General features: G+C 53.1%; 1 protein-coding gene across 7 annotated transcripts in view; it reads right to left on the bottom strand.

Annotated features, from left to right (window-relative positions):
* KAZN (kazrin, periplakin interacting protein) overlaps nucleotides 1-20,601 on the bottom strand; it is a 992,786-nt gene that overhangs the window by 88,238 nt on the left and 883,947 nt on the right. For all 7 annotated transcript variants that reach the window (XR_004325348.1, XM_032495235.1, XM_032495239.1 and 4 more), the window contains one exon: nucleotides 16,310-16,501. Coding sequence is in view for 6 of the 7 variants with exons in the window: in XM_032495235.1 (XP_032351126.1) it covers nucleotides 16,310-16,501 (192 nt within the window). In the remaining variant the exon portion in view is untranslated. The remainder of the gene's footprint in view (nucleotides 1-16,309; nucleotides 16,502-20,601) is intronic.

The following is a 20,601-nucleotide window of genomic DNA, read 5'->3' as shown; positions in this document are numbered from 1 at the left end:
ATTATGCTGGTGGGAGTCTCACTAACACTTAAAAATACACATTGATAATCCACAGACTGATGATGGCCTATACTTCTTGAGGTGAAATCTTTTATGTACAGAACTGCTCTACTGGGTTCAAGATTCCATTACAGATTTTAGAAACCTGTTTCAGGCACAAAGACAGTAAAAAGTGAGGAACCCCAGTGAGCATTCAGGGTTGGGAGTAAGGACAGGGGTCTGGGTCGCACCCCCTAGCTTAGCTGGGGCGTGTCCCTCCCCCACACAGAGCCTGGCGTACAGCTCCCAGCTACTTCCCCACTCTCCCTGGGGGAGAAGATCTTCCCCAGCACCTCTCAGACCCCACTGTTGCACAGTGGAGGCTGCTCTGACCCTTCTAGGAACAACCTGACCCTCCAGGGACATCCTCCTTGCTCCTCTGGGACATACGGGGACCGTGTGGGTGGGTAACGATGGTTGCCTGGAAACACAGCCTTTTCAAGGCCTCACATGCTTCTGCTGAGATTTACATGAAAGCCATGCAGCCAGGAGACGTTAGCCTCCTGCAGCCACCCCCCACCTCCCCACCATCTCCCTCGTCCTTCCTGCCGGAGCCGCCATCCGAAAGCTTTGTTCCTCTGGTGTCACGTGAGGATGTGCTTCGTGATTTAACAGCTCCTTTCTCCACCTCTGCTCCCTCCTGCCTAACAGGGCATCAGAATGGTTTCTGAGACATCACCCCATGCTTCTCAGTCGTGGTAAGGATCGTGTCTTTTTCAGGTCCATAAAGAATAGAGTGGCCTGTGGTGCCCCCATAAATCATGATGCTGAACAGAGATGCAGGTGAACCTGGAGCAAGGGAAGGATGTTCTCTGGACAACGGGGTCAGGGCGCAGGTGGAGACACGTTACTCCCCCCGTCCACCTCGCGGCCACCTGTGCACACTATGAGCATCCACCCTCCACATCTCTGCTTATGCCGTCCTCTGACCTGGAGAACCTGCCTGACACTGGGCCACCTACTCAGCTCCTGCCTGTTTGGTTAAGGGCTCTAAGTCCTGACTGTCTGGGACAGTTCCAGTTTGCTCCTATTGTCCCAGGACAACTTTTAAAGGACCCTCCTTCTCTTGCAAAACTCTCTCAGTTGGAACAATAAATTGTATGGCCACTCTGAACTTGGTAAAAGAATAATAGTAAATAAGAGTGGCTGATATTTAATCAATAAATATTGACTGTTCTAACCTCTTTTTAGGAGTCATCTCATTTAATCTCACAGAGACTTGGTAGGTGCTATTATGATCTCAATGGGGACGTTCTACCAGTGGGGAAGGGGAGGTGAGCAACTTGTTTGAGCTCAAGTCTAGGGAACCCCCAGCCTGGCCGACCACCCACATGACCTTGGGTCTGTCATACGATGTCTCTGAGCTTAAACGTTCTTCACATGGAGAAAAGGAGAACAGAAAGGATCTCTGCAGGATGGTGGGGAGGATTACGCGAGGCATCTGCTTTCCCGGTGGAGGGCCCTTTGCAGGTGCTCAGTAAAGGACGGCCCCTTTCCACTATTCATTTCTTTCCAGAGAGAAATTTGGGCTGAACCTAGAACCACAGGGGGCACTCCCCTTCCCTGTATAAATATCTCCTGATTGTCTGGTTTGAATAGGAAATTTTCTGCCGGCCCTGCTCCTGGTATTCATGTAGAGTGTTAACCTGGCAAAGTTCCCACATTTGGGGGCACTGACCTCTCCCTGTATCTTCCACTCCTGAATTATTCACCATCTTTTCCATTTACTACTAACTATGAATAGTGACAGAGGTCACCGTGCCTTGGCATCCTATCTCCCTTTGAGAAGCAGTTCAGAAACCCCCCTCTGCCTGGGAAAGCCCCCACACGTGCAGAGGATCAATGCCACCCTGGACACCCAGCCCTCACGGCAAGCAGAGCCTCCAGCCCGTACAAGCTCCAGGACACGCGGTGGCCATCGGTCAACCAAGAGAATCTGCCCTGTGTGGCTGCTGGCCGCCTGGGCTGGGGGCGGGGATCTGACTTCCAGAAAGAACAGGAAGGAAGAAACCCTCTCAGACGAAGGGCAAGCCAACAGAACAAGGAGACTGCTTCGAGGGTGGGTATGGGAGACCCCCGAAAAGGGGAAGGGGGCTACCTACCAACTTCTCATCTGACGAGGGGACAAAACAGCCCCTTCTATGTGACGACAAACCTCCAACCTCTTCCCCATGATCACAGCGATCAAGCTGGCAGGTGCTTCTGAGAATCAGACCACCCACCAGCTGAGTCTCTTGCATCAGGAGCCAGCGTCTCCAACGGCCAGTAAGTGTTCTTCCCAAACAACACCCACTGACCTCTGAAGCCCCCAAACTCTGGAGAAGTCGCTCCCCCATGAGCCCCGGGCCATCTGGAAGCAGCGTTCTGACCCCACCCCGATGCTGGCCCTGCCAGCAAAGTGCAGTGTCAGGGGAGAGAAAGGGGTCTTCAGTAACCACTGGCCAGAGAGGGGAAGGGCAGGGAGGGAGAAGCCCTTGCAGAGACAGACTCTGCCTGGAGCGGAAACCACTCCCGAGGCGCCGACACGCACCTCCCAGCACCTGCGAAGTGAAACTGATGCCGGGAACACTCAGCCGTGCCCGCTGGGAGGCCGACAGGTCTGCCCTGCGGGCCCCCCACAGTCCTGGGTGGTGTGCGAGCTTTTAGCCTCTGCAGCCGTTCTTCAAAGCCACCTTCCTCTGGGAATTCCAGCCAGGAAGCGGCCTTGCTTCGGCAGGACTGGCCTGAGCCCCGGGTTCCTCTGCCCCGGGTGCCGCCCAGGGCCATCCCAGCCCATTCTGCCCCTGAAGGAAGGGATTCTCCCTGCATCTGCAGTCACCTGAGCTAGGAAGAAGAAAGAAAGGGGTGCACCTGTGCGTTTTTTTGACTGACACTGGCGTGGGCCTCGGCAATGATTCAGGGGCAGGGAGGACATGCACGCCATGGTCGTGCTGGCAGGTGACAAAGGTTGGAGATCAGGATGGCACCAACAGCTCACGTAACCAGGAAGCCAGGCTGAGGGACGCCGCCCACTCATAGGACCTTCTGGACAGATGTGGGCATGTTCATGCAGGGTGTGAGCCCACCCTCTGTCGACTTCCTGCACACCCCCTGGGTGCCAGCCCCTGGGGCCCAGCACGCGTCTCCCCTGCTCGGCCCTGCTTCCCCCGCATTGCTCATGCCTCAGCAGCCGGAACGGACCATCACAGAGCTGCAGAGACAAATACACTTCAGACCCTGGCCTCAAGGTGCTCCCGGCCTGACAAGGCTGAGTCAACAGCCACCTCCCCGAGGAAGGGACAGTCCTAAAGACTCCACGTTGTTTTCCATCTTCCGCTTTCACCTCAGGCCCGTTTATGAGCCCCTTGCCATGTGCTGAGTCCAGTGCTGAAGACTGGGTGGGAGAGAGAAGGGTCAGCAGCACCAGAATGATCCCCGCTCCTCGAGCTGGCAGGTACCGGGGCCCGTCTCCAGGGCAGCTAGGAAGCAAAGCCAACGGCGAGAGCCGGGTCCGGCCTCTTCCAGGAGGGATTGGCAGGGGGCAGGGAAGTTGACCAGTCCTGGGCCATCTGCCTCCTTCTGCCTGGGCCTATGAGTGCTTGCTAAAGACCTTCCTTTCCTTGGGCACCACTCTGCTGGCAGGGCCTGGAAGTATCAGAAAGGTACTTCTAGGTCTTCATGGGCAAGCAAGTTCTCTGGAGCCACAGTCTGCAAAGGTCAGCGGCTAAGAGCTGCCAGGTCGGGCACTGGGGTGTAGGTCCTGAGGCTTCCCTCTGGGCTGGGGTGTAGTGGCAGGCCCCCCGGCAGGCAGGGGCCCAGCTGGTGAGACCCACAGACACGCCATTCCATCAGCACGTCTGTTACCACTGCTGCAGTCAGGGGGCAGCGCCAGGCTGCTGTCCTGGCTTTTTCAGAGGTTGGGTTGCTCCTGCTGCATTCTGAGAATGCTGCTCACGGTCCTTCACAACAGGGGCTCATCACAACACTCAGCCCAACCCTCCCACTTTCCTGATGAGGCCTGCAGAGGCTGCGGGCAGCACTAGTGGAGACCCCTGGACTCCTAACTGCTGACTGCCGGCTCCCGCAGGCCCCCCTGCCTCTGATGCACGGGCCCAGCCTGTCCCCAAGATGCACATCGCAAATAATGCATCATTAAAAACCTGTTAACCACGTAAACAAACAGCAGCAGGCTCCCCACAGGGCTGCGTAGGGTACTAGCAGCCAAATCCCCCAGGTCCGAGAGCCAGGCACCCTTTGCTTGGCTTCACTTCCACACTCAGCAGCTGCTTCTCTGTCTCTCAGTCTTCTCATTTGAAAAATGGGGAGGCTTATCCGAGATAATTCATGGGATTTATAGCCCATGCATTCCAGGCCCATAAAAATATTCAATAAATACATACAAATGGTATTAATTACCTATACATTAAATGTTAAGTATTAATTTTTAAAATGTTATGGAGCCATTGGAGTTCAACCTGCATCTTTTCCCTTTCCCTAGAAAAGAGGTTGCTCCTTTCTAAACTGTTCTGAGTGTTGAGCTCAGTGCCCAAAAAATGCTTCTTCTCCTTTTGTGCCCCCATATAAGACTCTGGGCACCAAACTCGCCTGATTGTTAGCAGCCTCTGTCACCGCCGCTGGTCAGCCCGTGTGTTTGCAGCTATTTAAAGAGCTGGCCTAGACGCCCTAGCTACGGCACGTGCAGCTTGGGATCTTGCTGGGCTCTGTCTGTTTCCGGAGCCCAGGGGCCCTGGGTGCTGGGCCCCCAACGGGACAGGGCTCTGCCCACCTGGGGCTGGGTCCCCTCTGTGATCCACTGAGGCCAGCATGAAGGCTAAGCCAGAGACCGCCTATATGTGGCCTGTGGGGGACTGAATGCTCCCCACTCCGGAATGCCCTGTACCCAGGATTCCTAAGGCACCACATACTCTTCTGAAAACACCTTTATTGATAACAAGTGACATACAACAAACTGAACATATGTGATGGGTACCATCTGATATAACCTGGCATATGTAAACACCTGCAAAACTATCACCACGATCAAGACAGAAGCACACCCATCACCCCGCAAGTTTCCTCTCCCCCTTTGAAAGCTGCACTCCTGCCCCTCCTCCCATCCCCAGGCCACCCATGACCTTTCTGTCCCTACAGATTAGTTTTCATTTTCTAGAGTTCAGAGGATACACTATTTTCTTTCTAGACTCTGTCACTCAGCATAATTATTTTGAGATTCACTGATCCACCATGTGGGCTGCTGAACGTCTCAAGAGTTCGTTGCTTTATCGCTGAGTAGGATTCCCTTGCAGGGCGTGCCAGTCTGTTCACTCATTCATCTGTCGATGGACTTTTGGGCGGCTTCCAGGTTTGGGCTATTACGAAGAAAGCTGCTATGACCATTTGGGTACAAGTCTTTGTGTGGATGTGTATTTCCTAGGTGAGTGAAGACCGAGGAGAGGAAAGGCTGTGTTCTGCCTCATTCCACTGTAAAATTTCTAGGTCCCTGTAGTGCTTACAGTCTTCCAACACACGGTTTAGTTTTTCCGTGTTCCCTGTTTGTGGTTGGCCTCCTCCCTCCCCTGTGTGGCAGGTGGCATTCTTGCAAAGGGGGACACACTAATACCTCCGTACGTGCTTTTTCTGGGGTGGAGTCTGGCTGGCCTTGTGGCCCGCCTGCCACCAACAGAAAGAGGCAGAAATGACGCTAAGTGGCGTCAGAGACGAGGAAGCCTTACAGCTTGCTCCTTGATTTCCTGGAACCCTTTCTGTGGGCTCCCCGAGACTCTGTAGGAGATCAGACTACCATGCTGGAGAGGCCATAAGTGGTTGTCAGTCCAGCTGAGGCCAGGCACCCCACAAAGGCGTCAGACATGTGAGTGAGGCTGTCTTGGACCTTCCAGTGGAAGAACCCCTCACTGTGGGACCACCTCCCCGAGCCCCCACACCATGTGGAACTGAAGAAGCACCCAGCGGAGCCCCGCCAAGCCTCTGACACACAAAATCATGAAACAATAAGAAAAATGCTGGCTGTTTTGAGCCAGTAAGATCTGGGGGCTGTTTGTTCCACAGCCACAGTAATTAGCACCCCTTCCAGAATATAAGATCCGTGAGAAGCAGACCGTCTGTCTATTTTGCTCAAAGATACACCCCAAGGGCCCAGAACAATGTCTGACAAATAGTAGGACCTCAGCAAGTGTTTGCTGAATGAATAAGTAAGTGCAGTTCTAGGTAAGGTTTTGTCAACACTGAAGACATTTCCACTGGTCAGAAACGAAGGCTGTGCAGTAAGGGATCTGTGTCAGACGTGAGACTTCAAGTTCAAACACGGAGACCTGAAGGCTGTGTGCACCTCTTGGAACCTCAGTTTCCCCAACTGTCAAGTCAGGCTAACTCCACCTGCATCATGGACTTGTTCTCAGAAGGTGAAGATAAGGTGTATGGGGGGCTCAGCACAGGGCTGGCCCAGGAGGTCCCCGAGCAGACTGGCTACATGTGCATGAAATGGTGCTGCCCCTGCTCCCCACCCGCTACCAGACGTGCCACTCGAGGCCCACAACGCCCTGCTTCCTCCTTTCCCATCTGACCATCCCCAGGGCTCTGCCAGGAAGGAAGCTCACCCCTAGATCCCTGTCTGAGGCCGGGACAGCATCCCCCAGGGAGCCAGTCAGGGCTGAGGAGAGTCACAGCCGAGACCCCCTGTCAGACTTGACCCTGTGTCCACAGCCGCCTCGGACCAGAGCCCATCCCAGCCGAGCACAGCCACCGCAGAATGAGGACCAGCTCTGAAGAGCCCACTGCCACTGCCTCCCACCCGGCCCGGCTCAGGCCAAAGCTCCTCTCCCAGGATGGAGGCCAGCGTGGCTTTTACTTCCCCACCACCGACTCAGGGCCACGTCCTGACCCCAGGCCGGTAAGGTGGGCCTGCACAGAGATGGAGGCCACGGCGCCAAACAGGGTCGAACTGGGTCTCGGGCGATGTCTTTTGAAAGGCAGCTCGAGAGCCTGGCTTCTCTTGCACGGAACTCTGTTCCCCTTCTCTCAGCCAGTCAATCTCAGACCCTTCCCGGGAAGGGAGTGGGGATTAACTAAAAGCAGCGGCCCGAGGTCTGCAGGCCTGGCTCACACCGTAAATCCGGCGGCTGAGGCCACTGGCATCTCCTGGGGCTGAAGTGTGTTCACTGAGCGGCGGAGGGAGAGCAGATTGGGGACAGAAGTTCCCGGTTTGCGTCTGAGAGACTAGCCTTGAAGCCTTTATTCTCTGCGACAACCCTCAGAGCAAAGACTAGGAATGAATCCACAAATCCTGGGGCCTCAAGGGGCCCCTGAGCGACACCCAGGAATGCTGTGCTTCCAGATCCAGATCTGTTCCTCCTTCTCCTCTCGTCCCCACTTCACTCCCCTCCTCTCCCCTGCTAGGACCACCCCTAAGACCCCCACCATCAAAAGAGTATCTGCTAAGAACAGAGGTCTAGAAATCAGAGTCATTGGAGACCAAGTCTTGACTCGAAAGTCTACTGGCCAGGAGACTAGAAAAATCCTTAACCTCTTTCATCCCCACTTTGTAGATGGGGAAACTGAGGCTAATTAACACCGCGCACCTAACAAGGGTTGGTGGGCTCATGCAGGAGGAGCAGTGAGAGTGCCCAGCATAGTCCAAGTGCTAAATAAATGTCAGCTGGGATGATTACTGCTCAAAAGCGATTTATTATGGGCTCACCCCTCAGTCATCCCAACTACAAAATGGGTGTATAAGGTTATTTTCTGAATAGAGAAGAGAGATTGGGCGCTGGTACCTGCTTCCAAAATAAGTGTCAGATTTGTGTTGCATGAGTCCTGGAGGGTTCTATGTATTTCCTTTTTCTCAGGATACACAGAAGATGGCCATAATCAGAACATTAACACACAGTGGACTACCGAGAATTGGACCCAAAGCATTGAAGAAGACCACAGAGGAGCACTTGTTCAGGAGGCCGTGGAAGATTCCAGCCTGGGCAGGCAGGGAGGGTGACAAAGGGGTCCCCAGGGGAGGAGACTGGATACACTGCCTTTCCATCTCATAGAGTCAAGGGGCCAGTGGGAAAATCCCCAGATGAGGGCAAGGCGAGAGGACATCAGTCACTTAGTTACAAAAACCTACAAAAATCAAAGGAGTCAAAAGAGACAAAGTTGATGCCACGTGTTGTCAGTCACCAGAATCCCAGACACTAATCAGATTCTGGACATGATTCTATTAAAATGCGCTCAGCAGTGGATCCAGTCAGGGCTGCCAACGAGCCCTGCCTCCCTGGAACCGCAGCCTTGCGGAGTCTCCGTCCACATGACTCAGGGCTTGTCATGTGACTTGCTCTAGCCAGCGAGACACCAGTAGACACGATACAAGAGGTGGTTTGAAAAGTAACCGTGCGACGCGCTGCAGCATCTAAGATACAGCGGATGGGGGAGCTGGACATACTGGGACACTGCAACTTCTCTGGAAATCTCAAACTACTCCAGAGAAAACATTTATTAAAAAATATGGGCATTAGGGTATGTGCTCTTTTTTGGGAACCCAGCACCCATGTGAAGCGGCTAACCTGCCAGAGTCACACAGCCCATGCAACAGAACAGCAAAAATTCTGAACCTTTCTTTCATCTGGATCGAATTTAGAGTCTAAGAAGACTTCAAGGTGAATGTTAATGGTTAAAAGCAGTCAGTAGCATATTAGGAAGATGTTCTGTCGGTAGAGTTAAAACTCTCTGGACACTTCCACCAAATTCTAAGATGTTCCAGCTCCGAGTCTTCGACCTCAGGGCTGTGGGACAGAGGGGCTGGCTCTGGGTGGGCCGCCTGCAGCACCCCCAGGGTGTCAGGCTAGATGGCCTAAGAAACAGTGGTAGCTTCCGTGTACGTCTTAGAGGAGCACACGAATTCCACCCAGGTGACAGGCTGCCCAGAAGATGAACAAGTCCTTGACAGAAGGGATGAGACAAAGAGTGGAGTGTGGATGTGGGAAGGGATACAGGAAACACTAAGTTGCTTTTCAAACCCACACAGCACTGGAGACAAGGATGTGTGTGTAAGAAAGCAGGTGGGCAGAGCCACTCCAGCCTCAGCAACACATCGTCCTATTCAACAGCCACTTGGGCCACCTACTTCCCCACTGTCTACAGGCCTGGTTACACCTGCAAAGGCAGCCGGGGCATGGCCACACCTGCTGGGAACATAAAGGACACTGGTGTCCCCTGCTGCTCAAGGCCTAAGACATTCTCTGCAGCCCGGAACTCTTCAAGCAGAGTATCTGTGGCAGAGATTCTTGTCAGCAGGCCTGGTCGGTCATTAAAAAATATGTTATTCAACCCATAGCACTGACTATGCTGTGGGTTTCAGGTGTGTCACTGGGTTCTGGGCAGGGCCTGGGCCTGATCTGCCTTTGAACTGTCTGAGCCGCAGGCACGGGTTCTACTGTGGGGGAAGCTTTCAGGGAACATTTGTTGAATGAGCAAATTAAATAATAAGGCTCAGTTCCTTCCACGAGCTTAGTGGAGGGCAGGTGACTCATTCTGAGGCAGCGAAAAGGCCCCGACAGGCCTTATTTCTTGTGCTAAAGAGAGAAAACTTGGGCATTGCTTCTTCTATGCCGCGCTCACCAATCATCGGCTTTGTTGGGATAACGAGGCTGGCTCTGCACTGGGTACCATGCCAGCAGGAGGAGCCTGGCAAGTGGCAAGCCCGACAGGACACAAACATCCCCCACATGTGCTGAGTCCTGACGGAGGTCGGCACCGAGGGCTGCGAAGTCCAGGGAGGAAGGGCCCTTATGAATTTCCTCCTCCTTGCTGTAACAAATTACCACACATTTAGTACTTCCCACGATATAAATTTAGTATCGTATCATTCTGGAGGTCAAAAGTCTGAAATGGGTTTCAGGAGGCTAAGATCAAGATGTGGGCAGGACTGCAATCCTTCTGGAGGTTGTAGGGGAGACTCTGTCTCTGTCTTTTCCAGCCTCTAGAGGCCACACACATTCCTCGGCTCATGGCCCCTTCCTCCATCTTCAACACCAGCAATGGTGGGTTGAGTCCTCATGCTGAATCTCCAGCCTCTGTTCTGGGGTCACATCACCTTCTCTGACTCTGACTCTTCTGCCTCCTCTTCCACTTTGAAGGACCCCTGGGATTACACTGGGCCCACCAGGGAATCCCCCATCTTAAGTACATCTGATTAACAACCTTAGTTCTCTTTTGCCACGTAACCTACCCTATTCACATGCTCTAGATGTTAGGATGTAGACATCTTGGGGGTGAAGGGGTAGGATCCTGCCAACCACAGGCCCTGGACCCATCAAGTAGAGATGGTCCAGAAAGGTTTCTGGAGGAAGCAGAGCCTAAATCAGGACTTGGAGGGAGAGTGACCATCAGAAGGGAGGATGGGGGAGAAGGAAGAAGAATGCAAAGACCCAGAGGGCAGAGAAGGGAGAGGACCCACATCCAGGAAACATGTACATCCACATGCTAGAAGGAGAGACAAGGCTGCAAAGGCAAGGAGAGGGTGGGAAAGGGAAATGGGGACATCTTAAACACCCTACTCGTCACATTGCTTCCTCCTGCTCAAAACCTCATGGTCCCTAAACTTCAGGGTACAGCCCTTTGAAGTTCACCATGATTGTCTCCCACCTTCCCCCACTGCAAAGCCTCCGTAGGGGGATTCCCTTCCCACCCCCATACACAGGCTGGCCTTCCTGCCTTTGCTCAAGCTATTTCCCTTGCAGTAATACCCTCTCTGTCCCTGCCAGCATCACCCAAGGGCTCCAGAACTGCCCTGCTGAAGTCTGAACCTGCCTCAACCAGGCACTGCTGTGTAATCTTGGCACATTCATAGCCCACCTCACATATCAGTTGTGAAGGCTGAATGAGCTGAAGTGTGAGGCTCAAAAACGCTAGCTGTCACCACCACAATCACCACCGATAACATTTCAAGGGCTCTAAGAGGAAAATTATTTTCATAATAACTCTAATGCTATTTGCCTTTAAAAAAAAAACTGTCAGTATTTGCTCTATTGGTGCAAAAGCAATGCTGGGTAAAATGCTAACATCTCAGCAGAAATCAGAGCAGTGGCATCAAGCCGTATCAGCAGTCATTACGTCCTTTACACAATGCACTCAAAGTTGAAAAAAAGAGGGACAGCTTTACTTAAGAATATCCTTGATGAAGCGGTAAAAATAATTAGCTCCATTAGAACTTGATCACCAAGTACGTATCTTTTAATAAAACGGGAGGTACACTTAAAACTCTTCCGCTGCATACCGAAGTACAGTGGCTACCTCGAGGAAGATCACTCGGGCAACCGTCTGAGTTGCTAGCTAAACTAGCCACTTTTTTGTAATACACCATTTGTATTTGAAAGAATGACTGACATACAAACCATGGGATCTGGCAACCTACTGAACTCAGTTAACAAGTGAAGGAAGTGAGCTTGTTAGTTCTAGGAAAACAAGTGACAGTGCTTGTTGCGAGGGATAAAACTTGAACGTTTGAGCAAAAATCAGAATTTGGGCAAACCTGACCTGCCACTATGACTTCACCAGCTTCTCAAGACTCAAAGGCTTTCTAATGAGATTGGTGGTGAGGTTGACAAATGTGACTTCTGGATGTTGGATTAATGAAATACGTCAACATTTGGAGGATTCACATAATTCAGTGAATCAATATGACCCAAGCGAGCCATGTTAGATATTAAGAAATCATGTGTGGGGACAACATCCATTCAAAGTGCCAGTTAGACCAACGGTTTTGTCCACCCTAACAGAGCACAAAACCTTCACCGGACGAGGTTTCAGATTCCACACGGCAGCAAACCTCTAAGAAACTACCACTTGGTGAGTTTTAGTATGGAGTCAAAGAAAAATATCCATAATTATGTAATAAGGCAATTAATACACTCCTCCCTCTTCCAACTACATATCTGTGTGATGCTAGATTTTCAACCAAATCACAACAGCCTGACTGACGGAGCAGATACGAGAACTCAGCAGTCTTCTATCAAGTCAGACATTAAAAAGTTTTTGCAAAATTGTGAAACTATGCTGTTTTTTTCCCCTCAATCAAATCTTATTGTTGGGGAAAATACAGGGTTTTTTTCCCCATTAAAAATAATGCCAACCTGTAATGGGTTTATTACTGTTATTTTAAAATCAATTGTTGAAGATTTAGGCATGTTTTTGAGTTTACTTTCTAAAATAGTAAATATTAATGGATCTAAACTTTATAAACTAAGCTCCTTGGAGTCATCAGTTTTATAAGAGGGTAAACTGGTCCAGAGACCAGAAATTTTGGGAAACGCTGTCCTAAAAAACTCACAGATTTACACAGACCTTAATGTGTAGTGTTCACATAACAGCAAGAAAGAAACGAAACAACTGGAAACAACTTAAATGTCCAATAATAGGAAAGTAGCTAAATAAATTACGGTGCCTCCATTTGGTAGAACATTGTGCAGTCATTAAAAATTATGTTTTCAAGGAGTATTTATTGTTGTGGGAAAATGCTCAACACACTCGACATGCCGTTAAGTGATTAAAAATGGGAAGAAGCAAATTTTCACAATCATTGTTTCTGTAATGCCCTGATTCCCAGAGTGATCAGTGAAACTGAGGGGGCCTGGGGAAATCAAGACACCCCAAAAGGGTCCCGTGGCAACAAGCTCACTACATGTGTAGGGCTGGGGGTCACCCTGGGACTCTGGGGTAAGTTTATACATGCAACGACACCATTCGTTATGAAACAATCATTCAGGGCTTCTGTCTTTTAAACTCACGATGAGACCCAAATCATGAACCACACGTCCCCAGACTCATCCCCACAGAAATAAAGGAACCTTCTAAATTCCTCTTCTCCCTGGACTTGATTCTTTTCATTGCTTTGATGTTGGAACCACGGACTGATGTTTCGGGTGTTTGCTTGGGTTCCTAATCCTTTCACGTGCTGAAAAATCTCAGTTTCAACCAACCCCAAACCAAAGACTGAGGGTGGGAGGGTGGGGACCCGCCAGAGTGGAAGCCTTCGGGGGCTCTGCATTTTCCCACCGCAGGGGTGCTAGCAAGTGTCGCCCAACATCTGCCACTCACCCGGCTTGTACATTTATTCTCATCCTTCTCATTATGGGCATATAAATCCCTTTTCATGCCCCAGCCTCCTTCTGCTCACATCTGTCTGCAATTTACTCACCACGCGCTGTGGCTGGGGAGGAAGTGTCTTATTTATGACTCTGCAGACCGCCAGGCAGGAAGTTCGAGGCCACTGAAGGTGCCCTCCTCCTTGCTTTTTGGGAATGCTGCTCCCTTGAGCTTAGATGGGCTCAGGGGGTCTAAGGTCAGGGCCACCCCGAATGGGAACCAGGTGACCCACATCTCCAAGCAGACCCAGGGAGGTCTGCCAGGCCCCCTCTCATCTGATAATCACTAAGTATTTGCACTCATGGTACTTGGCACTGAGCCAAACACTTTGTATCTTGTTTAATTCTCATGACAACTCTGTGAAGTAGCTACAATCATTGGCCCCAGTTATAAGGAAAACAGGTACTGTTATTGTTACCCTCTGCAAAGGAACTCTGGTTCAGAGAGTTTAAGGAATTCGCCCCAGGTCACACAGCTAGTAAGTGACAGAGCTGGGATTCAAGTCCAGATCAGATTCCGGAGTCTGCTGTCCCCATTACTGAGCTAGAAGGGACTCCCATCTCTCTTGTCCAGGCTGACTTTATCCCCAGTGACCTCATCTAGAGGGAAGATGAGGTGTTTGATGCAATGAAAAAAGTTGTGGACTCTGCTGTTAAAAAGCTCTGTCACTCTGGCCAAGTTACTTAAGATCCCTGAACTTCATTCGGCAGTCTCCATCTGTGAAAGGGGTTAACACCTCCTAGCAGGGCTGGGGTAAATGGTAGACTAAGTGCTTGGAACGGTGCTGGCACACAGTAGGTGCTTGACAAAGCTTTCCTTTAACAAAAGCTGACAAGTCCTCACTGATGAGATTATTGTTCTGACAAAGGAGCTCCCCCACCAGGGGGATCTCTGGGTCCCTGAGCAAGGCCCTGAAGACCTTTGGTGATGCACAAGAAATGGTACAGCACACAGCTAGGAAGAAGTGCCTGCACGGCTCTGTGCCCCGTGGGCGAAACAGAGCAGGATGCCCCTCACAGTAACAGCCTTCACAGACGTGACCTCGTGTAATTCACCGTTACTGTCCCATCGCTCAGAACAGGACGCTGAGGTCTGGAGACAGGGGGCTATCTGTTCCAGGAGCAGCAGAGAGAGGTACTCCTCCTCACAGGTCCAGAATGGGGTGTACGGGTGAGAGTTCTTTCCCTGGCCAGGGACATGGGAGGCAGGTTTCTCTGCCCTGGAATAAACACCAGCAAAGGAGGTATTTATTGAGTCTGCATTTGGCTGCTTCCTGGGGCAGCCTCGACTCTCTCCCGATCACGAAGCTTGGCGAGACCAAAGAACATCAGGTCACAGGGCCCCAGGCCCAGCGGCACTTCCTCGTGGGAGATTCCCGAGACCCAGGTCTCCTTCCTAAGAAGGGTGGAGACGTTTTGAGGCCCCTGGGAAGCTGGGAGTTGAGGGTGGCTTGCAGAGATCTGCCTGGATGGCTGGGAGGTTGTGCAGAGAGAGCGTGCATGCTTGGCACGGTGACTTCTGATCATGCGGCATCAGCTGGACCATAAACCATGTCATCTGCCCGCGACAGCCTGAAGAGACCACCCAGAACACTGCCTGAGTGGCCCCAGCGGAAACCAAGTGTCCACCTGCCTTTAAGAGTAAAATGTACTGCCGAGAATGCATGAAGGGGCTGTGACACCTGGGTGAGGGCTCGACGACTTCCCAGGCTTCCTGGGGGGTGGTTGGTGGGCGGTTGGACAGACAGCCGGTTCAGCTAGTATGTGAGTGTTCTGACGCTCCTGTCACACCTCTGGTCAGGGAAGCCCACGATCACAGAGCCGACTCCCTGCCCAGCAAAGTCCACTCTCCCGTCACCTCCAGTCCAGCTAGAAACTACATTTCCCAGCAGTCCCTGCGGCCACGCACAGCTGCAAGGCCACACACGGCTGCAAGGTCACGGACAGCTGCAAGGCCATGGATGGCTGCAAGGTCACGGACAGCTGCAAGGTCACGGACAGCTGCAAGGCCACGCCTCTGGCCCTGAATTTCAGATCTTTCTCCGGGTCTCTCACAGGCCAAAGATGCCCAGAGATGCCCACCAGCCTGAAACGGCGCCCTGGGGATGGTTACAGGAGAGAGACGAACAGATTCTTTAAGCCACTCTGTTTTGGGGTCTTTGTGACAGCAGCCCCAAAGCAACCTACGTAATAAACCTGCTTTGGCTTCAGAAACAGAGTCTTCAGAATATTTACCATTCAGGCAGATGGTGAGTGGAGAGGAGGTTGCCAAGGTTTATCACCTTCCTCCCTGGAGAATCAAAGACGCTAAGGGGCTCAAGAGATCAAAGCAGATCCCCAAAACTATTTTCTCCCCCAATGTTTCAGGCCGGAGTTCTCCGGGCACTGTCAGGAGATGGCTTCCAGCCTTTCTCAAATACCCTTTTGAAACACAACGTATGAGCAGGTGGCTCCTAGGAGAGATGGGGATGTGAGCCACCCGGATCCCAGGCCAGCTCTAAGGAGAGCAGCTGAACACGTGGGCCCCCTGGTTTTGTCTCCTAAAGCAGTTTCTCTCCCAACTCCTCACCCCTGCAACCCGCCCCCTCTACCCTGACCATAACTCAGGGGCTGGACACTGCGCTTCTTAGCAGGGAGTTCCTCCAGACCAAGCAACATGAGAAGAGGCCCAAGGTCCCCCTGGAGAGCACACCATGGTGCACATGAGTGAAACAGGGGGACAGACGTGTCCTCCAGCAGAAAACCCAGCACCTCCACACTGTCCTGTGAGGGGAGGCACTGCAGGACCCTGAGGGTTGCTTGGGAAAGAGGCGATACAGCTGCTTGGGTCAGCATCCTGGTTCAGCAAAGATGCCAACCTGCCATTCACGTATTGAAGGCAGGCGCCCCATGACTGGCCATGACAGAGAACGGGAGGTGGTCAGACTGCAGGAGGGAATGACATTTGTCCCCAACCCAGCAAGACGCGGGATTTCACTCCAAAAGAGATGGGCAGCCTGGGCTGGGGGGCTTGGTGCTGGGAGACTCCCTTGTCCACACCACTCCCTCTGCAGAGGCAGGACCCTGGTTCCCGGAGGCCCTCGTGGCCCCAGCTGAACCCCAGGAGAGAGAGGGGAGGGAGTCGTTGCCGACTGGTCACTCACCCTGCAATGCTTCTTTGGCTCTGGCTAGCTCCTGCTCCTTCTGGGCCAGCTGGACCCTGAGCTCGGTGGCCGAGAGGACCTCGGAGGACTTGCCACCCTGCGACTCCTCCAGGTCCTTCATCAACATCTCCTTCATCTGCCGGAGAAGGTGAACTTCCTCCTGGAGCCGAGACACTTCCTCCCGCAGGAGCGCTAGGGGAGAAGGACACGCGGTTAGAGCAGGGACCAGGGGACGCTGGCTTGCGCTCGCTTTTCTGGGGACAGTTCAAAGGTGCTTTGGCTTTTCCTGTTTGCTGTGCACTGAGGGTCTTTTCTACTATGTGCAGGAAGAAAACCTCTAAATCATCTTATTGCAAGGAGCCCCCGCCCTGGTCCTGGGCCTCAACCACAGTCTGCAGAGCACACTGGTGGGACGCCCCCAACCCCACTCCCTGCATCCCGCCACACTCTCTAGGGCACCACTGCTGCCATGGCTGCACCCAGAGCATCCACTCCTATGGCCGGCGGTCTCCCTCCCTCGGGGGGGCAGGAGTGAGGTGGAGGCTGGCAGGGGTCAATACCGTAACGCTGAGCCAGCAGCACGCCGAGTGACGCTTTATCTGTTTGACCTCATTAAATCCTACCCAAACCTCCAGAGGCAAGAGGCTTCACCCCCATTTCACAGATTAGGAAGTTGAGGCTCAGAGAGATAAACTCCCCAAGGTTATGGTTAGCAGGGAGCAGATGTGGGATTTGAACCCAGACCTAGTCGACTCCAGGGACACTTGATGCGACAGTGACTCAGGACAGAGCACACCCAGGCCTAGACAGTTACCTGGCTCAGAGACCAACTGAAGGGGCTTCTGAGATGTTCAGGGAAGCAGGCCCAGGAGCATTTGGTCTGGACTTCCGTCACTACGGTCACAAATCACCCTCTCCCGCTGCCCCGCCCTCCCACCACGCTGGTCCCTCTTTCTGTGACGTCAAAGCCTCTGGGACTTCGCCCGTGCAGGGCCCACCCCCTGCAACGCCCTTTCCCTGTTCCTCCTGTGGCCGCTGCCTCACGGTGACACAGCCTCCACCCCACACCACCCTGCCCCCTGCTGCCACCGGTCAGGGTGGGGTTGCAGTCCTCGCCTGTGAGGGTCACAGAGGGGCATGACTGCAGCACAGCTTCCCAGTCCCTGGGTCTCTGGTCTGGCTCCCTCACTGACCCGGAGTGTGGGATGAGCAAGCCCCTTCCCTTCTGAGCCTCAGACGCCCCTTCTGTAAAATGGGTCTAACTCTCCTCGGATTGGGAGGCTCCAAGGAGACACAGGAGGTGGCCCTCCTCACACGGGGCCTGGTCCACGGGATGTGCTCAGGGTTCACAGCAAGTGCTCCATACTGGTGAGGCGGGGGAGGCCGTCTCCCCAGGCGCCTGACCCTCTTAGAGGCTACAGTCTGCACTCCTTGAAGATCCAGGACCTGACAGCAGAGCCAGGTTCAGGGGTGGAGGACCAGGCAGGGGGAGAAGAGCGAGGGTCCCTCCACCCCTGGAGGCCTGGGAAAAGGTGGCGTGACTCTGGTCCCCTTCCCCTTGCCCTCCTCTTACCACCTCCTTGAGGCCACCTGGGTCCAGCTGCCACCTGCATGACAGGAGGCCTCCCCGCCTTCCCAGCTCCTCCTTAACCTTCATCCAATATCACCACAGAAGCTTGAGGCCCCTTGAAGATGCAGAGCACACACTGCCATACTCCTGTGCTGAACACCCTCCCTGGCTGCCTGTCAGCTGCCTGACTGCCCCATGTGAGGCCCCCGCAGGCCACCTGGGGGTACTTTTCAGTTCTGGAAGATGCTCGACTCGTCCCACCTCAGGGCCGCCAGCAAGCTTCCTTCCCTTCTTCACACGATCCTTCCTGTTGGTGGTCTCAGCCCTGCGGTCCAGAGACCGGAAGTGGCCCCCACCCACGGCCCAACAGAGCAGCACTTTGGACAACCCACCCCACAGCCCTCGTTCACGTGGGAGACCCACCACCTGCACGCCCCACGGGCACAGCTCCCCGGGAGCGGGCCTGTCGTTCTGCTCCGTCTCATCCACTGAGGGGCCTCACGTGCCCTGGACACTGTGTGACGACACATCGCTCCCCCGGCCCCTCATCCCAGTGAGAGTTTAGGGGCAGCGGCCCCAAGCCAGCTGCTGCTGTAGGCACTGGGGACCCCCGGGGGAGTGTCACGGACGGGTCCCGCCCTTGGCTGGTGCTGTCAGACCCCACAGTGAACACGGGTTGAAGGAGCCCCAGTGCGCACCCCGGGGAGGAAGGCCTCCCACCGGGGAGCTCCTGGCTGCTTTGACGTGGACAGACTCAAGTGCAGGCTGGGAACTGTCCAAGTCTCTTAGCAAAACTGCAAAGCACGAGGTCTGCCCCTCCCCTGCCCTCATTCCAAACATTTGCAGGCCGCCTAGAAGGCAGGCCTGGCGCAGTGTGTCCAGAAAGAAGGGAACACCCTTGGCCTCAAGAAGTCTCAAGCAAGTAGAGCCGGCACACACAAGTTAGCACGATACAAAGCAGGGGTCCATCTGCTCGGGGCACAAGAACACTGGAAATGGGCCTCGGGAGACTGAGGGGGGAGGCAGCAAGCAGGGACATTGGCACGAGCAAAGGCAAGGAGGCTGGAAAGCCAGAGGACCCTGGCTGAGCAGTGAACAGCACGAGGTAAGGAAGGGCAGGAGGAAGCCTAGAGAGGTGACTGGGTCAGGTTACAAAAGGTCTTCACCCTGACCACCACTCTGTGCCTCCAGCCCCGGCTTGCCATCTCTAGCAGTACTCAAGACTGGAATTTTCATTCTTGCCCCTTGTCCTGGACTGAATGTTTGTGTCCCCAAAGAATCCTTATGTGAAACCTAATCCTTGACATGATGATGGTATCTGGAAGTGGGGCCTTTGGGTGGTGATGAGGTCATGAGGGTGGGGCCCTCATCAATGGGACTAGTGCTCCTGTAAAAGAGACTGCAGAGAGCTAGCTCCCTGGCTCCTTTCACCATGTGAAGACACAGCCAAAAGACAGCTGTCTATGAACCAGGAAGTGTCCTCACCAGACACAGAATCAACTGGTGCCTGGATCTTGGACTTCTGGTCTCCAGAATTGTAAGCAACAAATTTCCTGTTGTGTCTAAACCACCCAGTATTTTTGTTAGAGAGGCCTGAATGGACTAAGACGCTCTTCTTCATCAGTTCTCCCCAGTTACCCATCCTGCCAGCACTTGTTCCCACTCAACTGCCACCAGACGTCTAGTTCACACTAAGGTGTGAGTGACTGCTAAGCATCCCCAATTACATTTACGTTACCAGGCAAGTGGAAGACAGGGTTGTTTCTGTTTAATTTGATTTTAGGGGCTTGATGTCTGGGCTTCCTCAAACTGCCCCAAGGAAGCCCCTGAGGCTGTTTACTGTCTATGCAGATGGCAGAAAATTCCAAGAGACCTGTCTTCAAATCCAGTACTGACCAGAGCCTTGTTGTGACCTTGAGCAAGGCTTCTCATTTCTCTGGGTCTCTGTTGCCAGGTACACTGCATAGGGAAAATGCCACCTATTTAGGGTTGCCAGATTTAGCAAAACAAACCAAAATCCCCACCTCTCTGGCCGGTGCACAGTTTAATTTGAACTTCAGATAAACAACAAATTACTTTTAGTATAAGTGTGTCCTAAATATTGCATGGGGCATACCTATGCTAAACATTTATTCGTTGCTTATTTGAAATTCAAATTTAACTGTGTGGGATGTGTTTTATTCAGCAACCCTACCTCCATCCCATTTAGGTGGGGCATCACGAGAAAGGGCTGGCCAGATCATCTCACAGGAGGAAGGGGGTGAAGGCACAGAACACCCCTGCACCCTGCACTTGGATGAGAGCAGAGAGCAAGTTAGGGCTGGGTGCCCTTCTCCTGAGCCAACAGCAGCAAAAGGCAGATTTTTCCTGGGCTCACCTTGCTAATACGTATGACACCTAGGCCCCGCCCCTCAGTTCATGCCCGGAACAAGCAGGAGGGCGGGATACCAGGTGCGGCACCTGTAGGAGCCAAGGCTTCAGAGACCGGGCTGGAAAAACAACTCCACGGAAAGAGAGAGGCTTGTCCAAACTTACTAACTGCACCTGCCGCAGCTGGACTAGATCTTCCAGGGGCAGAGATGGGTGACAACCTGGGACTGCAATCACAGAGAGCCTCACAAGGCTGGAGCCCATGTACCGGCCCTGGGACCAGTCACAGGCACTTCCCCTCCCTGGGCCTCAGTGGCCTCACCTATGAAATGGGAGTGACGGGAACGAGGCA

This window comes from Camelus ferus, chromosome 13, assembly GCF_009834535.1.
Source record: "Camelus ferus isolate YT-003-E chromosome 13, BCGSAC_Cfer_1.0, whole genome shotgun sequence".
Lineage (NCBI taxonomy): Eukaryota > Metazoa > Chordata > Mammalia > Artiodactyla > Camelidae > Camelus > Camelus ferus.
Note: the sequence above shows the minus strand (reverse complement) of the source record. Positions and strands in the feature narration are given on the sequence as shown.